The sequence below is a fragment of the Eleutherodactylus coqui genome, chromosome 8 (genome assembly GCF_035609145.1).
Source record: "Eleutherodactylus coqui strain aEleCoq1 chromosome 8, aEleCoq1.hap1, whole genome shotgun sequence".
NCBI lineage: Eukaryota > Metazoa > Chordata > Amphibia > Anura > Eleutherodactylidae > Eleutherodactylus > Eleutherodactylus coqui.
Window position 1 is genome coordinate 195,902,496 of NC_089844.1, and position 22,260 is coordinate 195,924,755.

Below are 22,260 nucleotides of genomic sequence, written 5' to 3' on the forward strand. Positions count from 1 at the left end.
TTCTCTTTCTGCCATTATACAATGGCACCATCTGCTGGCTAGAGCCAGTACTGCGGTATTGGACATGCTGGAAAGGCCCCCGACAACAGAGCGGCCAGTAATATACAGTAAGAATGCCCTGCCGGATGTCTTCCAACATCAGAAGCTGTACAGCCTTTAATAAAAATGTCTTTAGACATCAGACAGTGGATTGGAAGGGGTTAAGGCTGCTACTCGATCGAGTAGCAGTCTTATCGAGTAACTGTGTACTCGCCCGGGGGGGCGGGGGGGAGAGAAAGAGAGATCCACTCCTCCCCACCGCATTCTGCTCGGGCAGGTACACAGTTTACTCGATCGAGTAGCAGCCTTAAACGAGCGTGCTCGCTCATCTCTATTATTAACCCATATACTTTAATAAAATCATAAATATGAGGCTCACGTCTAGATCTTCTCTAATACCTCGTTAATACCATATAGTCAAGTATGCCGTGTATGGTAAGTCATATACACTACTACCGGTATGTAAAAATTTTGAGAGAAAAAAATGCTGCAAAGTAAGAATACTTTCAAAAATAAAAAAAAGTGCATTTTGGTAATTGACCAAAAAACCATTAACAAAGTGAATGAACAAAATAGAAATCAAAATCACATCAGCATTTGGTATGACTGCCCTTTTTACCTTCAGCATCAGTTCTTCTGGGTACACTTGCACACAGTTTTTGAAGGAACTCATCAGTGTGAATTTTTCAAACATCTTGAAGAACTAAGCCCAGATCTTCTGTGGATGTCTGCTCGCTCCAATCCTTCTGTCTCTCTATGTAAACCCAGAGAGAATGGATCATGTGAGATCGAGACTCTGTTGGACCGAATCATCACTTCCTGGACTCCTTGTTCTTCTTTACGCTGAAGATACTTGTTAATGACATTGGCTTTATGTTGGTGGTCATTGTTGTGCTGCAGAATACATTTACAGTCAGACACCTTTTCTTTTTGAAAAAAATTCTTACTTTGCAGCATTTTTTCTACACCTGCCTAAAACTTTTCCAGAGTACTGTGTGTATAGGGCATGACAGCAGCATTTTCTTATAACCGCTAAATGTGACAGGATCGTCAACTCATCATTGGCTTCTTTTCTTCCCATCATTTCCGACTTAGCCTCCATGCTGTTCGTAATAACTCCTGTAGAGCTCCACAGTCTTACTACCTATAGACTAATATCATCTGTGAAGAGGCCATAATAGTCTCTTACATTGATTCTGCATACATCCCCTAGTCCAGCCTGAGCACCCGCATCAAAAATTTCATGGTGAGGGTGGTCTTTAAATAGCCACAGAATGATACAGAAACCATCAAAAAAACTTATTTTTTGGTCTTTGGAAAACTAAAACAAAATTTGTATTAACTGTGATCTCTGTGCCTCAGGATGGAGTATTCCTGGGAGCAGTCGGTGCTAATAACTGGGCAGGAGGGGCATATAGCTACAAGACTTGGCAAGGAAAAGGGACCTGGATAAATACTCCTGAAGATGGGACTGACATGAAGAACTCCTATATGGGTAAGAGCAGAAATAGAGGGACTATAAGTAGAGATGAGCGAACGTACTCAGTAAGGCCGATTTCGCAATCGAGCACCGCGATTTTCGAGTACTTCACTACTCGAGTAAAAAGATTCGGGGGGCGCTGTGGGTGAGTGGGGGGTTGCAGAGGGGAGTGGGGGGGGGGAGAGGGAGAGAGCTCCCCCCTGTTCCGCGCTGCTACCCCCGCTCCACCACGATGCCACGCCCCGCCCCGGCGCCCCCCGAATCTTTTCACCCGAGTAGTGAAGTACTCGAAAATCGCGGTGCTCGATTGCGAAATCGGCCTTACCGAGTACGTTCGCTCATCTCTAACTATAAGCCATTAATTGTAATATATGATGCTCTCACCCATGATCCATGTAATATACAGTAAGATGATCCATGTCATATATGTTGATCCATGTACTTTAAAATGATGATCAGTGATTTTCGGATCTTGGCATATACTCTTGTCCTTACACTCACCAGGTTATGCTATGCAGCAGGTGAATTGGGATCTGATTGCTATCGGAGCACCTAGATTCCATCATCTGGGGAGGGTCCTCATCTATAGAAGAAACCCAAACAGCGTCCTCTGGAGTCAGGTGGCCACAGTTGTAGGAGAGCAGGTGATGGTGCACAGAGGGGTGATGATAACCTAGTTATACCAAACCATAGAAGAAAACCTGGAGGACACTCCATATATTGTACATTCATCTGCAATATATAGGAGTTGACAGGACTTGTGATTGATTCCCCAACTACTTGTTGATGTCATATTGATGTTGTTGTCCTTTCAGATTGGGTCATATTTTGGTTCTGTACTAAATTCGCTCCATGTGAATTCATCTCGGTCTCTCCTTCTGGTCGGCGCTCCAACATACTTTTCCTCTGACTTCCCGGGTGGTCTTGTTTATTTGTGCCCTGTGACAAGGGTGAGTCCTTGGCTACAGTGAGATGCATAGTTTGTAATAGTAGAAGATGAAAGTGATCTAAGGAAGTGTCCAGTACAATGGCCATGTCTACAGTCCACAAGGACATGGAAGAACACACTTTTCCATTCTATTCATTATGAAGTCTTCTAGACTCAGCTTATTGCCTGGCATCAAGCAGGTGGTATCCCTAGAGCCTGATGGTGATGTGCCAAGAGATGCCCACTGATGACACCTTCTGATTTCCCAGCACTTCTGCATCCAGGACTTCTAGTGATGATGCGGCTGCATTGACCAATTATGGAGTTTAGGTCCCATTGTTGTTTCTAATACTTTGCATGGTGTCTTTTGCTGCTTCCAGTGTACTTTATTGAGTATTTGCTCTTAGGTAATGGATTCTGATGTCACGAACCTCACACACATCACCTGCACATGCCTGCAGACTCTTCAGGGTGACAGCAGCCAGGCGGCAGGTTATTTTGGTTCTGCTATCTCCATCCTTCCAGATCTGACTGGGGATGATTTTCTTGACCTAGCTGTTGGTGCCCCCTGTGAGGACAACAATCAGGGAGCTGTATATATCTTTCCTGGCCAGGATGGGGGCTTTAAAACTGCCTATATACAGGTGAGTAAAGACTTCCGGACTGAGAGAATTGAAGGCCTTGCAGCTGAAAGGTGGTGGGGTCCACAGATTGTCATTCACACCAGTCACAACAGGCCTCACATATGGATGATGTAACCACACTTGATATAACAGTGTTGAGCCCTTGTGAAGACAAGTTCTATGTATGTGGAGCAAAGTGCACCCTTGCAACCACGATCATCACCCCACTTTTCCTCCACAGCGTGTACCTGGTCAGGAGGTCAGTAGGAAGATTATGTACTTTGGAAGATCAGTGACTGGACAAGTTGACATGACCGGGGACAACCTGCCAGACCTGGTTGTGGGGGGTGAAGGTCAAGTTCTCATCCTGAGGTAAGAAGAGTGAAGCGTAGAACATGTCCGAGTGCGGTGACCTCTTTCAATACTTCCCTGCTTTTCATGACAACTTAGTCTCAGGAAGGCAGATTATAAAATTGTAGTATATCTTCCATCCCAGTGGATAAACTGGCCGCAGGCCTCATAAGTTTGTTAACTATGTGAATTCTTCATTGTTATTTATCCTCATCACGACTATCAGAAATGATAGTTGTTCATCCACTAAAAGCACTGTATCTCCAACTGCAGGAACAATTGATTCTGCAGTAATGATTAAGCATAGTCAGGGGCAGCCATCTTGTTGGTGGACAAAGACTTTTTGTCATATAATCCACAAGAGAGCGGATTGTTGTGACATCAGAATATTCGGCCGTTATGGCTCTTATGTGACTTTTAACCAGCTATTATGAAATCTTCTGCCCAGATCTCGTCCGGTCCTGGATATCTCAGCCTCCATGACATTTGATCCTAGGGAGATTTCCTACACGGACTATGAATGTGCGGACCATCATGGACAAGGACCGGTGACTACAATTACCGTGTGTTTTACTATTCACATAAGAAGTAAGGAAGTTTCTGGTGAGTGAACACTACTAGCTCTATGAGCTACATCTTGTAAATAATACACCAAAGGTTGGATATCTTTATGCAACGCACCCTATGAAAACTTATGAGCCAAAAGTTATTGGCTACTAATAGACAAGTCTGAGGCATTCTAAATGGGTTCCTTAGAGATGGGACAGATTCCCACAATGAAAGGGTCACAAATTAGTAAAGGCACTGATTAACACTACTGTGCATCTCTCATAGAGAACATAGTCACCCTGTACCACATGTGCTCAGACAGGTGACATAGGATTGTGCTGGAGACTATAAACTAAACCACACTTTATTAGGGACCTCCATCTAGTAGCTTGTTGGACCTCCTTTGGTCTTTAGAACCACAGCGTCCATCCACAGGTAATTGAGGAGCCAAGGTAAACCAAGAAAACCTCCCCAAGACCCTCATCAGCCTGAGAGGAAGGCTTCATTGATTCATGGTGCTTGCGCCCATAATGACCCTCCCATGAGTACGGTGCAACAGCAATCAGGATTAATCGGACGGGGCAATATTTTTCTGCTGCACAGGTATCAAGGTTTTGCGCACTTTTGCCCACTGGAGTTTTGTCTTTCTGCTTCTTTTAAAAACAATAAAACTGGTCATCTTCTGTTATAGACCATCTGCTTTTAGCAACGATTTGGGTGTTGGACATGTTACTTGGAGCACCAGAATTGTTTTTACCTGCTCTTGATTGTGCAGCACCCATCCAACGGAATGATTCCTGATATCCTCCTCTGCCTTCAGTGATGTGCTGGATGGTTTTTCTCGATCACGCCATTCTTGGTATACTCTCCACACAGCAGCACAAGAAAACCCCACGCAGTTGGCAGTGAGGCCCCGGCTAGTCTAGCACCAATGACCAGGCTTCATTGGAAATAAATTACAAAAGATGTCAGCAGCACTCAACAGCAAAACAACCCAAATGGGTGAGGCATGTAAGTCACAACATGCAAAGCCACAAAGACCGCAGGAAGTCAAAACGTTGCACTTTTCTGAAGATGGAGGAATAAAGAAAAATATTTTAATTGCACCAGTTATGCTGCCACATTCTTGATTATCGTTCAGGCTTCATTGGAAGTCGCTCAAGTCACTGGATTTTCGAATCTAATACGGATTCACAATGTAGCATCCAAGGAAACATCTTCCCTTGCTTTTATACCGCACTCCGGGGTCATCATGGCTCTAAATCCCATACAGGGAAGCTCCAGTTGTGAGAGGCCTGTTGTCTTTAATTTAGCTCATTTGGAGGAAAAAAAATTCCTCCCCGACCCCATATGGCAGTCAGAATAATCCTTGAATCAACGTTTGAGTTCTACCTAACTCAACACCCGGATCAACAACCTCGCTGGTCACCTAATGTCTATATCCTGTAATATTGTAGTGCTCTAGGAAGGCATCTAAGTCCCCTCCTAAAGTCTTCGATCGAATTTTGCCATCACCACATCCTCAGGCAGAGAGTTCCACAGTCTCACTGCTCTTACAGTAAAGAGCCCCCTTCTGTGTTGGTGATGATACCGGCTTTCTTTTAGACGTAGCGGATGTCCTCTTGTTAGCGTCGCAGTCCTGGGTATAAACAGATCCTGGGAGAGATCCTTGTATTGTCCCCTCATGTACTTATACATGGTTATTTGGTTGTCCCTTAACCTTTTTTCCAGGGTAAATAATCCCAATTTTGGTGCCTCTCTGGGTATTCCAGTCCCCTCATAATTTATTTATTAGTTTAGTCGCCCTTCTTTGAACCCCCTTAAGCACTGCAACATCTTTCCTGAGCACCGGTGACCAGAACTGTACACAGTATTTCATGTGGGGCCTGACAAGTGCCTTATATAGTGGGAGGATAATGTTCTCGTTCCTCGCCCCTATACCTCTTTTAATGCACCAATACTTAATTTGCTTTTGCAGCAGCTGACTGGTATTGGTTGCTCCAGTTAAGTCTATTACTCCCAGGTCTTCCTCCACATCACTTTTCCCTAGCAGTACCCCATTTAGTGTATATTGGTGACTTCCGTTTCTCCTGCCTATGTACAGTACATAACCTTACATTTATCAACACTGAACTTCATTTGCCATTGTGGGGTCCCTGCTTATAAATCCTCTCACTCAATAACAACTTCTCTGTATTAGATGTGAACTTTGGACAGCTGACATACAATGTCTTCTTGGATGCTGGGCGCACTAACACACGGGCTGTCTTCTCCAGTGCTGGCCGATCCATCAAGAAAACATTAATGCTGCATGAAGGGGACAATTGCCAGCATCACTCTATTGACCTACCTGTAAGTTGGTCCTGACCCCTGTAGATCGTTACAATGTGACATGCCAATTCTCATATTTTCTTCTGCTCATCTCACGCAGGAGTGTGTGGAAGACTCTCTAACAGCTCTCCGAACTGCTCTTAATTATTCCGTGACTGGAAATCCTGTCCTCAGTGAGGATTCACAAACGACCCAGATAAGAGAGGTATGAGAGTCGCCCACAGGGTACAGCTAGAACCTTTACCTTAAACCTGGGCGCACTCCAACCAGTTATTTAGAATAAGTTACCAGTTCAACTAGAACCCGTCTCTGGTCATCGGTGGCCTCATATTGCAGCTACACATTCGGGATATGATTAGCATTATGGGGACTTGCTATTAGACTTAACCATCAATCAACAGGTCTCCAACATCTATCTTCCAGGTCATGTAAATCTTGATGTTTTCCTTTGCAGATCTTTTTTGAGAAGAACTGTGGTGGCGATGATGAGTGTCAGGATGATCTGCGGGTGAATCTGACTTTCAGCAAGTAAGAAATATGCCAGTCTAAATGGTTATCAGAATAATGGGTATTCTTACAATCAATGCTGGCAAGAGTAAAGGATATATGAACTTCTGATCATGCCAATGACAGCACATCACAAGACATTATTGGCAGAACTTACTGGTTGGGGTTCAGTCCTATTGATTTCCATAGTAGTGTTGCCTGCTTTACTCAGAAATAGGAAATAAGTAAAGTCAACTAATGGCAAGGGGGCACAGCCTTCAACTCTGCTCATAGCCCAAAATAACATTTTCAATGGTTGTATATACTCAAAGGTGCACAAACCCTCACAAGCAGGACAATAGATTAGTGGGACATGATCACTCACAAGCAGTCAGAGACATTGTGTAGTCAGGCATATGCTGAGTTGGTGCTCTGCAGAATCATAGAAAGGTAGAGCGACCTCCAGGGTCATCTGGCCCAACCCCCTGGTCAGTGCAGGATTCACTAAATCATCCCAGACAGATACTCGTATTTGTCCAGTCTTTGTTTGAACACTTCCATTAAAGGAGAACTCACTACCTCCCATGGCAACCTGCTCCACTCATTGATCACCCTCACTGCCTAATATCTAACCTGTGTCTCCTCCCGTTCAGTTTCATCACATTGCTTCTAGTCTTTCCTAGTGCAAATGAGAATAGGGCTGATCCCTCTGCACTGTGACAGCCCTTCAGATATTTGTACACAGCTATTAAGTCTCCTCTCAGCCTTCTCTTCTGCAAGCTAAACATTCCCAGATCCTTTAACCGTTCGTCATAGGACATGATTTGCAGATCACTCACCATCTTGGTAACTCTTCTCTGAACTTGCTCCAGTTCGTCTATGTCTTTTCTAAAGTGGGGTGCCCAGAACTGGACACAGTATTCCAGATGAGGTCTGACCAAGGAAGAGTAGAGGGGGATAATGACCTCATGTGATCTAGACTCTATGCTTCTCTTAATGCATCCCAGAATTGTGTTTGCCTTTTTGGCTGCTGCATCACATTGTTGACTCATGTTCAGTCTATGATCTATTAATATACTAAAGTCTTTTTAACATGAGCTGCTGCTTAGCCCAATTCCTCCTATTCTGTATGTGCTTCCTTCATTTTCCTTGCCCAGATGTAGGACTTTGCATTACTCCTTGTTAAATACCATTCTGTTAGTTGCCGCCCACTGTTCAAGCCTTTCTCGATCTTTTTGAGACTTGAGACCTTGAGACTTGAATTTATTTGAGTTAGCTATGTGTTCTCTCACCATCTCTCTGCTTACAGATAGCCTGCATTATTTTATTCCCACAATAGCACAGGGAGGATCAGTTGATGTTCCATCTACTTTCTGAGAAAACAGATACAAAATAGAAATTTAAATGTTTGGCCTTCTCAACATCATTCTTAACCAATTCACCCTTTTCATCCTGTAAGCATCCAATAGCATCTTTGACTTTTCTTTTGCTTTTGACATCCCCCCCAACCCTTTTTTTTTTATTGCTTTTGGCCTCTGTTGCAAGCCTCAATTCATTATCAGCTTTAGCTTTTCTGACACTTGCCCTACAGTTTCTGTAGATCGCATTATATTATTCTTTAGATATTCCCACTCTTTCCATTTGATAAACATATTTTTCTTATTTTTAACATGTGTGTTAGTTCTGTGATAATAGGGGATGGCCAGAAGATCAGAAACTAGAAGAAAAAGGGAAAAGATACAAGAATAGCTAAGTGAACTACTGGCGAAATGTGGGTTTCTTCTAGACACAGACAAACCAGATAAATCTCATTGGGGTTGTATTCAACACATCAGTGGTGCCTTCTACTGGCTGGGTTTAGATTATCATTGTAGGATCTGTATATATAAGCCCTTTTTGGTAGATAGCCATGGCAGTTTAGGTCCTGTTGCCCTCTTGATGGTTTCTCTTGTACCACGACAGCCTCACGCAGCTGGTAGTTGGGTTATTTCCCGATGTTACCGTGATGATTTCTGTGAAGAACCTGGGGGACGATTCCTACAACACACGTGTGCTTATTCCCTTCCCCTCAGGCCTCTCTTATCGCAGGGTGTCTCTCACTGAGGTTTGTCTTCAACTCATATCCTGTCCTTGCTGGAGGGTATGGCTAACCAATTCTAATTCTTTATCTTACATCTTGTAGAGCAACAGGCGAGTTACAATTACATGTTCAACACTCGAGAGCCAGAGAGTGGTAACCTGTGGAGTGAACAGACCTCTGCTAAGACCCAACACTACAGTAAGTAGGAGTGTGTGCAAGAGACAACCTGGAGGTTTCTTCTGCTAGGAGTACCATATGTAATAGAAGTTTCCAGAGATTTCTGAATAAAATTCTTGTGCATACATCTTTCCAAGATACTCTAAATGTAATCACTCGCCAAAAATGTGGACTCATGACCTAATTCTCACTCATGCGTTTTCTCTCTTCCAGGCTGTTTTTGAGGTCAATTTTCATGTAGTGCTAATGGCTGAGCTGGGAGACATGTTGACTATGACAGCCAATGTGACCAGGTACGTAACAACCATACCCAAGCGTAACCCATACTGGCAATGTCTGGGTGGTCTTTATGATCTATAATCTGCTGACATTATGGGATACACAAGGGCCAGCGTAACACGTTCTCACTTATAAGAGCCTGTAGTCATAAAGCTGTTCCACAATTCATTTAGCACCCTTGTTCTTTCTCTACAGTGATAATGGATGGCCTCCCAATCAGCTAATGACATCCTCATCTGGTGTTCGAGTATTCTACTCAGTCTATGTGACCGTCAGCAGGTGAGATTGTAAGAAAGCCAAAGACCCGCGTGCAAGTGCAGATGTGTACATATATTATATGATAGCAGCATGGCTAGGAGTGAAGCAAGGATGATTACGTGATAGAAGCTGGCAGTATACAGAGGGGGGCTGAGCAATGTTGGGCAGGAAGCAATGGTCTCCATGTCTGCAATTAGGGGCTATACCTTGAATGAGGATGAGTGTGGGAAGAGAATAAAGGTGAACAATATGGTACAACTACAGCGACTGAGGTTCCATTACCACCTCGCAGTGCTGGCATCCTGGCTAAAGGGCTATAGCAGTGTTTCTCAACTCCAGTCCACAGGGACCCCCAACCGGTCATGTTTTCAGGATTTCCTCAGTATTGCATAAGCAGATGAAGGTCTGTATGGTCTTGCCATCTTCTTATGGGCCTCTATGGTATACAGATGAGGCCCGGAAGTGTACAGCACTGTGCATAGATCAGCTACAGTAAACAAGAAAAATATTACCCAACATGAACTGGGGAGGTATATAACATAGCCCCCCCCCAAAAAAAATGAAATTACAAATTCAAGACCTCCCAATTCAGTGGAACTGGACTTGGCTCACTATAAGGTCTTATGATGGCCATATAGATGGTAAAATGCACCCATTTAGTAGCCATCTGAAAGCAGCATAAAAAGTAATTTGAATACGCAAGTTGAGTCTGTTCCTCCTCACCGGACTGACATGAGGGAGAGAAGTCCTCGGGCAACAGTGAAGGGAGGTGTAGAGCTTGCAAGGAGCAATCACTAATGTTCTCTAAATTGGTTTCAGACTTGAAGAAACCACCAAATACCAGAACTTTTCTTCTTCTGACTACAGCATAAAACATGTATACCAGGTGAGCATCTGTACATCAGGTACGGGGTAAGCACATTCGTGTCAGATTACTGCTGTCCGCACTGGTCACAGACTACGACACCTTGGCTGTAGCCATCATCAATAATACAACAATGCCTATGAAATAACTGATAAGTCACAGCCGTTCTCTGCTGCAGGTCATTAATCTGAGCCAGCGGCGACTTCCTCTCTCCATCATCTTGCTCATCCCCCTCAGCCTAGGGAATACTTCCGTTTGGGAGAAACCAAACATCACAAGCTCACAGGTATGAAATCTGCATCAACATCACTAAACCAGACCAAGCCTTTAAATGCATGTGACTAATGTGCCCAACAAAGCCAGTGAGCTGGATCTTGGCCACTTCCTGGACCACCGACTAGTAAGTTCACGCAGCAGACCGGTGAGGGCTTCTTACATGTAACATAGTATGTTAGGCTGAATGAAGACAATGTCCATCTAGTTCAGCCCGTTTCAATCCCTTCCTTGTTGGTCCAGGGAAAGGCAATCCCTTCCTGACTACATAATGGCAGCCAGAGTAATCCCTGGATCAACAGGCTCATGTTGCCGCTAAACCAGGAAGTCCAGCCCTCCACTCTCTGTGGAGGCAAAAGGTGCCATCTATGACACACTATTACTACAGGGGCCACTGAGGGGTGTACTGTTACTACTGGAGCCATTGAGAGGGGCACAATTACCACTGGGGCCACTGAAGGGGGGTGCGCTATTACTATAGGGCTCACTGGGATAAGGGAGGAAAATATCACACATCCCGATAGGCTATGCACCTAGCCACAGCCCCTGACCACACTTCCTTTTTTGGTAGGTGTACTCCACAGTAAAAAAAAAAAACTTTCCCTGGGCTAAAATGTAGGAACACCCAACGCAAACCCTCTCACTTCCTATAGACCTTTCACAGTGTAGACTATTTTTACATTAAAACTAGATTTTATTTCCAAAAATATTAAAATACCGCCATGTGGGGGCGCACCAACAAAAACAAACATATAAATAAAGCCCTTTATAGGGGACTAGATCAAGACCAGGTTACCCCTTTAATGAGGGAACAATGGGGGAGCCTACCGGCGGTACTATTTGTTGTAGCGTTATAAACCAGATATGATGGGTAACGCAGTCCCACTGGTTGTAAGATGATTTGGAGGAGTATAAAACACACTTTTACTATTCCTCAGTGAGGCCTGATGGCGCCGGTATCATTTATAGCTTTCCGTTAGTGTTGATGCACTCGTCTCATGAGGATTAGTATCTGGAGTTCATTTATGTTCGATCTTTTATTGAGTTATGAAGGTAAGTACATGTATATCTTATTCGGTTTTATAAAACTTCAAGGTAGGTACATGTGCATCCTATTGGGTTTTGTGATGTGCATAGAATGCTATGAGATCCTACTATTTAGCTGATCAATCTCCAGGTTAATTGTGCTTGAGCTGATACCAGGTGTAACCACCAGATTTGTACTAATAGTGGCCTGGTGCTACACACCTTCAGGGTGCGTTCACACGAGCGTAAAAACGGTGCGTTTTTGCGCCCAATCGTATATACGTGACCATTTGAGGCGTTGGTTTCGAATGTATTCGTTCACACGGGTGATTTTACGGCGTGTAAAAACGGCAACCCGAAAAAAAAAACGGAACATATGCGACTGAAATACGCGCCAACACATATTCGATGGCTGAAAAGATAGTTTGCAAAGTAGGAACAAACGATAATACGCTTTCTAGCTCTGGTCGTGATCGCCGAAAAACGTTCTTTCCGGTGATTAGACGCTGCGCACGTGCGAACGTAAATACGCCTACGCTCGTGTGACCGCGCCCTTAGGGTTCTGAGCTCTGCTTGTTTGAATCCTCCACTAAGTAGTTCACACTAATCCAGCAAGCACTCAAATCAATTTGTTATGGGAACGCACCCCATCTGAAGCATTCAATTGGAATTACAATCATATCAATCATACATTATGGGATCGTACCCCATCTGAAGCATTCAAGCAAGGCTTAGTCTAGATCAGATAGAGACAGAAGCTACTGGCCTCAGTGGTAGTATACTCTGGCCTACCACTGAGGCCAGTAGCTTCTGTCTCTATCTGATCTAGACTAAGCCTTGCTTGAATGCTTCAGATGGGGTACGTTCCCATAACAAATTGATTTGAGTGCTTGCTGGATTAGTGTGAACTACTTAGTGGAGGATTCCTGGTCTGAGACTATCAGACACAGGAGTTACCTTTACTTCTAACCTGCCCTTTAAATAGCAGGCTAATAACCTTACTAAATGGCTCCTAATACTTTTTGATATGCATTAATTTGCTGGGCCGTCGAGCGAACTCTAACCATAAGTGAGTACACACTAGAATCGCAAACAAGCAGAGCTCAGAACCCTTAGGGTGAAGTCACACGAACGTATATCAGCTCGGTTTTCACGCCGAGCCAATATACGTTGTCCTCGTGTGCAGGGGGGGGGGGGGGGGGGGGAATGGAAGAGCCAGGAGCAGGAACTGAGCTCCCGCCCCCCTCTCTGCCTCCTCTCCGCACTATCTGCAATGGGGAGCGGTGGGATGGGGGCGGGGCTAATTCATGGAACTTAGCCCCGCCTCTTCCCATTGCAAATAGTGCAGAGGGGTGGAGAGGAGGCGGAGAGGGGGGCGGGAGCTCAGTTCCTTCTCCTGGCTCTTCCATCCCCCCCCCCCCCCCCGCACAGGAGAACAACGTATATCGGCCCGGCGTAAAAACCGAACCGATATACGTTCGTGTGACTTCACCCTGAAGGTGTGTAGCACCAGGCCACTATTAGTACAATTCTGGTGGTTACACCTGGTATCAGCTCAAGCACAATTAACCTGGAGATTGATCAGCTAAATAGTAGGATCTCATAGCATTCTATGCACATCACAAAACCCAATAGGATGCACATGTACCTACCTTGAAGTTTTATAAAACCGAATAAGATATACATGTACTTACCTTCATAACTCAATAAAAGATCGAACACAAATGAACTCCAGATACTAATCCTCATGAGACGAGTGCATCAACACTAACGGAAAGCTATAAATGATCCAGGCGCCATCAGGCCTCATTGAGTAATAGTAAAAGTGGGTTTTATACTCCTCCAAATCATCTTACAACCAGTGGGACTGCGTTACCCATCATATCTGGGTTATAACGCAACAACAAATAGTACCGCCGGTAGGCTCCCCCATTGTTCCCTCATTAAAGGGGTAACCTGGTCTTGATTTAGTCCCCTATAAAGGGCTTTATTTATATGCTGTTTGTTTTTGTTGGTGCGCCCCCACATGGCGGTATTTTAATATTTGGAAATAAAATCTAGTTTTAATGTAAAAATAGTCTACACTGTGAAAGGTCTTTACTTTAAGAATAGACTACTTCCTCTGTAAGATCCTCTCACTTCCTATAAGTGCACATCATCATAACCCTCCTGATTCTTCAAAGATCAACTATGGCCAACCAAAAATCTACTCTGTCCAATAGATGATAACCCAAAACAAGTCAACTTACAGTAGACGACTTTACCTAACCTTCATGGTCATCTTAAGTTTATTGTCCCAACTAACACAAACCCATAAGCCTTTATCCATTGACCCCGTCCCTACCACTGTATAAATAATGGAAAGCGTAGTGACTCTTACCACCTGCCTGCTGCACGAGCCGCCAGATCTGTCAGAGTAGCTGCCACTGTGACCAAGTGTAAACTAACACCACCCACTCGGCTACCTATGGCTCGCTGCAAAAGGACAACCAGAAGGAAAGGACTAGTGGTGGTATCACAGTAGAAACAAACAGCAAAATGGTCTCTCAACTGAAAGTCCATGCCAGGGAGTGGTCTTGGATTTGATCCCATGAGAAGCTCATAGCCACCTGTAACCTCAGAGCAGAAATCTATTCTCTCTTTACCTCCATCCAGCCAGAGCTTTCCACATGTACCAAGACAGAGGAAAAATCAGTTGACGGCTTCCAAGAAAGGATGAAAATAAGCCCAGTCCTAGTAAGTATCATCAAAAACAATAGGAACAGGCTTTAAAAATAATAGTAGAGACATCTTCCAGAGCATCCAAGTATAAAATAAAAAAGATTTAGAACTTCAAGTTTTACAAAAAAGCGTGGTAGCTCAGGAGATGTTAAGTAAGTGGCCCAAGTACAGATAATCCTGGCCATCTCTCCTCTCAGAACTGCTCGGTTGGGACGTGTCTCAAAATTTCCTGTGACATCAGGTACTTGGAGGCCAGGACCTCAGTGATCTTCATCATTAGTGGAGCTGTGACCACTTCCTGGAGCACACAGGTGATTAGGAGGTTATCTGAATACTGTATATTATACAACCCCCTATGTACAAGACTATAACTGCTATAATACTGCTTTTATGTACCAGAATATAACTACTACAATCCTGCCCCCTATGTACAAGAATATACCTACTACAATCCTGCCCCCTATGTACAAGAATATAACTACTATAATACTGCCCCCTATGTACCAGAATATAACTACTATAATACTGCCCCCTATGTACAAGAATATAACTACTATAATACTGCCCCCTATGTACGAGAATATAACTACTATAATACTGCCCCCTATGTACAAGAATATAACAAATATAATACTGCCCCCTATGTACAAGAATATAACTACTATAATACTGCCTCCAATGTACAAGAATATAACTACTATAATACTGCCCCCTATGTACAAGAATATAACTACTATAATACTGCCCCCTATGTACAAGAATATAACTACTATAATACTGCCCCCTATGTACAAGAATATAACTACTATAATACTGCCCCCTATGTACAAGAATATAACTACTATAATACTGCCCCCTATGTACAAGAATATAACTACTATAATACTGCCCCCTATGTACAAGAATATAACTACTATAATACTGCCCCCTATGTACAAGAATATAACCACTATAATACTGCCCCCTATGTACAAGAATATAACTACTATAATACTGCTCATATGTACAAGAATATAACTACTATAATACTGCTCATATGTACAAGAATATAACTACTATAATACCGCTCATATGTACAAGAATATAACTACTATAATACCGCCCCTATGTACAAGAATATAACTACTATAATACCGCCCCTATGTACAAGAATATAACTACTATAATCCTGCCCCCTATGTACAAGAATATAACTACTATAATACCGCCCCTATGTACAAGAATATAACTACTATAATCCTGCCCCCTATGTACAAGAATATAACTACTATAATACTGCCCCCTATGTACAAGAATATAACTACTATAATACTGCCTCCTATGTACAAGAATATAACTACTATAATACTGCCCCCTATGTACAAGAATATAACTACTATAATACTGCCCCCTATGTACAAGAATATAACTACTATAATACTGTCCCCTATGTACCAGAATATAACTACTATAATACTGCCCCCTATGTACAAGAATATAACTACTATAATACTGCCTCCTATGTACAAGAATATAACTACTATAATACTGCCCCCTATGTACAAGAATATAACTACTATAATACTACCCCCTATGTACAAGAATATAACTACTATAATACTGCCCCCTATGTACAAGAATATAACTACTATAATACTGCCTCCTATGTACAAGAATATAACTACTATAATACTGCCCCCTATGTACAAGAATATAACTACTATAATACTACCCCCTATGTACAAGAATATAACTACTATAATACTGCCCCCTATGTACAAGAATATAACTACTATAATACTGCCTCCTATGTACAAGAATATAGCTACTATAATACTACCCCCTATGTACAAGAATATAACTACTATAATACTGCTCCTATGTACAATAATATAACTACTATAATACTGACCCCTATGTACAAGAATATAACTACTATAATACTGCCCCCTATATACAAGAATATAACTACTATAATACTGCCTCCTATGTACAATAATATAACTACTATAATACTGCCTCCTATGTACAAGAATATAACTACTATAATACTGCCCCCTATGTACAAGAATATAACTACTATAATACTGCCTCCTATGTACAAGAATATAACTACTATAATACTGCTCCTATGTACAAGAATATAACTACTATAATACTGCCCCCTATGTACAAGAATATAACTACTATAATACTGCCCCCTATGTACAAGAATATAACTACTATAATACTGCCCCCTATGTACAAGAATATAACTACTATAATACTGCCCCCTATGTGCAAGAATATAACTACTATAATACTGCTCCCTATGTACAAGAATATAACTACTATAATACTGCCCCCTATGTACAAGAATATAACTACTATAATACTGCCCCCTATATACAAGAATATAACTACTATAATACTGCCCCCTATGTACAAGAATATAACTACTATAATACTGCTCCCTATGTACAAGAATATAACTACTATAATACTGCCTCCTATGTACAAGAATATAACTACTATAATACTGCCTCCTATGTACAAGAATATAACTACTATAATACTGCTCTCTATGTACAAGAATTTAACTACTATAATACTGCCCCCTATGTACAAGAATATAACTACTATAATACTGCCTCCTATGTACAAGAATATAACTACTATAATACTGCCCCCTATGTACAAGAATATAACTACTATAATACTGCCTCCTATGTACAAGAATATAACTACTATAATACTGCCCCCTATGTACAAGAATATAACTACTATAATACTACCCCCTATGTACAAGAATATAACTACTATAATACTGCTCCCTATGTACAAGAATATAACTACTATAATACTGCTCCTATATACAAGAATATAACTACTATAATACTGCCTCCAATGCACAAGAATATAACTACTATAATACTGCCCCCTATGTACAAGAATATAACTACTATAATACTGCTCCTATATACAAGAATATAACTACTATAATACTGCCCCCTATGTACAAGAATATAACTATTATAATACTGCCCCCTATGTACAAGAATGTAACCACTATAATACTTCTCCCTATGTACAAGAAAATAACTACTATAATACTGGCCCCTATGTACAAGAACATTACTACTATAATACTGCCCCCCTATGTACAAGGATATAACTACTATAATACTGCCTCCTATGCACAAGAATATAACTACTATAATACTGCCTATGTACAAGAATATAACTATTATAATACTACCCCTATGTACAAGAATATAACTACTATAATACTGCCCCCTATGTACAAGAATATAACTACTATAATACTGCCTCCTATGTACAAGAATACAACTACTATAATACTGGCCACTATGTATAAGAATATAACTACTATAATACTGCTCCTATATACAAGAATATAACTACTATAATACTGCTCCTATATACAAGAATATAACTACTATAATACTGCCCGCTATGTACAAGAATATAACTACTATAATACTGCCCCCTATGTACAAGAATATAACTACTATAATACTGCCCCTATGTACAAGAATATAACTACTATAATACTGCCCCTATGTACAAGAATATAACTACTATAATACTGCCTCCTATGTACAAGAATATAACTACTATAATACTGCTCCCTATGTACAAGAATATAACTACTATAATACTGCCTCCTATGTACAAGAATATAACTACTATAATACTGCCCGCTATGTACAAGAATATAACTACTATAATACTGCCCCCTATGTACAAGAATATAATTACTATAATACTGCCCCTTATGTACAAGAATGTAATTACTATAATACTGCCCCTTATGTACAAGAATATAACTACTATAATACTGCCCCCTATGTACAAGAATATAACTACTATAATACTGCCCCCTATGTACAAGAATATAACCACTATAATACTTCTCCCTATGCACAAGAATATAATTACTATAATACTGCCTCCTATGCACAAGAATATAACTACTATAATACTGCCTCCTATGCACAAGAATATAACTACTATAATACTGCCTCCTATGTACAAGAATATAACTACTATAATACTGCCCCCTATGTACAAGAATATAGCTACTATAATACTGCTCCCAATGTACAAGAATATAACTACTATAATACTGCTCCCAATGTACAAGAATATAACTACTATAATACTGCCTCCTATGTACAAGAATATAAGTACTATAATACTGCCTCCTATGTACAAGAATATAACTACTATAATACTGCCTCCTATGCACAAGAATATAACTACTATAATACTGCCCCTATGTACAAGAATATAACTACTATAATACTTCTCCCTATGTACAAGAATATAACTATTATAATACTGCCTCCTATGTACAAGAATACAACTACTATAATACTGCCGCCTATGTACAAGAATATAACTACTATAATACTGCCCCCTATGTACATGAATATAACTACTATAATACTGCCCCCTATGTACAAGAATATAACTACTATAATACTGCCTCCCTATGTATAAGAATATAACTACTATAATACTGCCTCCCTATGTATAAGAATATAACTACTATAATACTGCCTCCTATGCACAAGAATATAACTACTATAATACTGCCCCCTATGTACAAGAATATAACTACTATAATACTGCCCCCTATGTACAAGAATATAACTACTATAATACTGCTCCTATATACAAGAATATAACTACTATAATACTGCCTCCTATGCACAAGAATATAACTACTATAATACTGCCCCCTATGTACAAGAATAGAACTACTATAATACTGCTCCTATATACAAGAATATAACTACTATAATACTGCCTCCTATGTACAAGAATATAACTACTATAATACTGCCTCCTATGTACAAGAATATAACTACTATAATACTGCCTCCTATGCACAAGAATATAACTACTATAATACTGCCTCCTATGTACAAGAATATAACTACTATAATACTGCCTCCTATGCACAAGAATATAACTACTATAATACTGCCTCCTATGCACAAGAATATAACTACTATAATACTGCCTCCTATGCACAAGAATATAACTACTATAATACTGCCTCCTATGTACAAGAATATAACTACTATAATACTGCCCCCTATGTACAAGAATATAACTACTATAATACTGCCTCCTATGTACAAGAATATAACTACTATAATACTGCCCCCTATGTACAAGAATATAACTACTATAATACTACCCCCTATGTACAAGAATATAACTACTATAATACTGCTCCCTATGTACAAGAATATAACTACTATAATACTGCTCCTATATACAAGAATATAACTACTATAATACTGCCTCCAATGCACAAGAATATAACTACTATAATACTGCCCCCTATGTACAAGAATATAACTACTATAATACTGCTCCTATATACAAGAATATAACTACTATAATACTGCCCCCTATGTACAAGAATATAACTATTATAATACTGCCCCCTATGTACAAGAATGTAACCACTATAATACTTCTCCCTATGTACAAGAAAATAACTACTATAATACTGGCCCCTATGTACAAGAACATTACTACTATAATACTGCCCCCCTATGTACAAGGATATAACTACTATAATACTGCCTCCTATGCACAAGAATATAACTACTATAATACTGCCTATGTACAAGAATATAACTATTATAATACTACCCCTATGTACAAGAATATAACTACTATAATACTGCCCCCTATGTACAAGAATATAACTACTATAATACTGCCTCCTATGTACAAGAATACAACTACTATAATACTGGCCACTATGTATAAGAATATAACTACTATAATACTGCTCCTATATACAAGAATATAACTACTATAATACTGCTCCTATATACAAGAATATAACTACTATAATACTGCCCGCTATGTACAAGAATATAACTACTATAATACTGCCCCCTATGTACAAGAATATAACTACTATAATACTGCCCCTATGTACAAGAATATAACTACTATAATACTGCCCCTATGTACAAGAATATAACTACTATAATACTGCCTCCTATGTACAAGAATATAACTACTATAATACTGCTCCCTATGTACAAGAATATAACTACTATAATACTGCCTCCTATGTACAAGAATATAACTACTATAATACTGCCCGCTATGTACAAGAATATAACTACTATAATACTGCCCCCTATGTACAAGAATATAATTACTATAATACTGCCCCTTATGTACAAGAATGTAATTACTATAATACTGCCCCTTATGTACAAGAATATAACTACTATAATACTGCCCCCTATGTACAAGAATATAACTACTATAATACTGCCCCCTATGTACAAGAATATAACCACTATAATACTTCTCCCTATGCACAAGAATATAATTACTATAATACTGCCTCCTATGCACAAGAATATAACTACTATAATACTGCCTCCTATGCACAAGAATATAACTACTATAATACTGCCTCCTATGTACAAGAATATAACTACTATAATACTGCCCCCTATGTACAAGAATATAGCTACTATAATACTGCTCCCAATGTACAAGAATATAACTACTATAATACTGCTCCCAATGTACAAGAATATAACTACTATAATACTGCCTCCTATGTACAAGAATATAAGTACTATAATACTGCCTCCTATGTACAAGAATATAACTACTATAATACTGCCTCCTATGCACAAGAATATAACTACTATAATACTGCCCCTATGTACAAGAATATAACTACTATAATACTTCTCCCTATGTACAAGAATATAACTATTATAATACTGCCTCCTATGTACAAGAATACAACTACTATAATACTGCCGCCTATGTACAAGAATATAACTACTATAATACTGCCCCCTATGTACATGAATATAACTACTATAATACTGCCCCCTATGTACAAGAATATAACTACTATAATACTGCCTCCCTATGTATAAGAATATAACTACTATAATACTGCCTCCCTATGTATAAGAATATAACTACTATAATACTGCCTCCTATGCACAAGAATATAACTACTATAATACTGCCCCCTATGTACAAGAATATAACTACTATAATACTGCCCCCTATGTACAAGAATATAACTACTATAATACTGCTCCTATATACAAGAATATAACTACTATAATACTGCCTCCTATGCACAAGAATATAACTACTATAATACTGCCCCCTATGTACAAGAATAGAACTACTATAATACTGCCCCCTATGTACAAGAATATAACTACTATAATACTGCCCCCTATGTACAAGAATATAACTACTAAAATACTGCCTCCTATGCACAAGAATATAACTACTATAATACTGCCTCCTATATACAAGAATATAACTACTATAATACTGCCCCCTATGTACAAGAATATAACTACTATAATACTGCCTCCTATGTACAAGAATATAACTACTATAATACTGCCTCCTATGTACAAGAATATAACTACTATAATACTGCCTCCTATGCACAAGAATATAACTACTATAATACTGCCTCCTATGTACAAGAATATAACTACTATAATACTGCCTCCTATGCACAAGAATATAACTACTATAATACTGCCTCCTATGCACAAGAATATAACTACTATAATACTGCCTCCTATGCACAAGAATATAACTACTATAATACTGCCTCCTATGTACAAGAATATAACTACTATAATACTGCCCCCTATGTACAAGAATATAACTACTATAATACTGCCCTCTATGTACAAGAATATCACTACTATAATACTGCCCTCTATGTGCAAGAATATAACTACTATAATACTGCTCCCTATGTACAAGAATATA

The 22,260-nt window shown here is 40.0% G+C and overlaps 1 protein-coding gene across 1 annotated transcript in view; it reads left to right on the plus strand.

Moving 5' to 3' along the window:
* LOC136577312 (integrin alpha-M-like) overlaps window positions 1–22,260 on the plus strand; it is a 76,212-nt gene that overhangs the window by 51,199 nt on the left and 2,753 nt on the right. Inside the window, exons 11-27 of the mRNA XM_066577182.1 lie at window positions 1,402–1,534; window positions 2,024–2,163; window positions 2,335–2,469; window positions 2,855–3,091; window positions 3,312–3,442; window positions 3,870–4,024; window positions 6,171–6,322; window positions 6,402–6,506; window positions 6,756–6,829; window positions 8,750–8,891; window positions 8,970–9,065; window positions 9,258–9,337; window positions 9,519–9,602; window positions 10,401–10,467; window positions 10,625–10,732; window positions 14,401–14,481; window positions 14,664–14,777. Of these exons, the coding sequence (XP_066433279.1) occupies window positions 1,402–1,534; window positions 2,024–2,163; window positions 2,335–2,469; window positions 2,855–3,091; window positions 3,312–3,442; window positions 3,870–4,024; window positions 6,171–6,322; window positions 6,402–6,506; window positions 6,756–6,829; window positions 8,750–8,891; window positions 8,970–9,065; window positions 9,258–9,337; window positions 9,519–9,602; window positions 10,401–10,467; window positions 10,625–10,732; window positions 14,401–14,481; window positions 14,664–14,777 (2,034 nt within the window). The remainder of the gene's footprint in view (window positions 1–1,401; window positions 1,535–2,023; window positions 2,164–2,334; window positions 2,470–2,854; window positions 3,092–3,311; window positions 3,443–3,869; window positions 4,025–6,170; window positions 6,323–6,401; window positions 6,507–6,755; window positions 6,830–8,749; window positions 8,892–8,969; window positions 9,066–9,257; window positions 9,338–9,518; window positions 9,603–10,400; window positions 10,468–10,624; window positions 10,733–14,400; window positions 14,482–14,663; window positions 14,778–22,260) is intronic.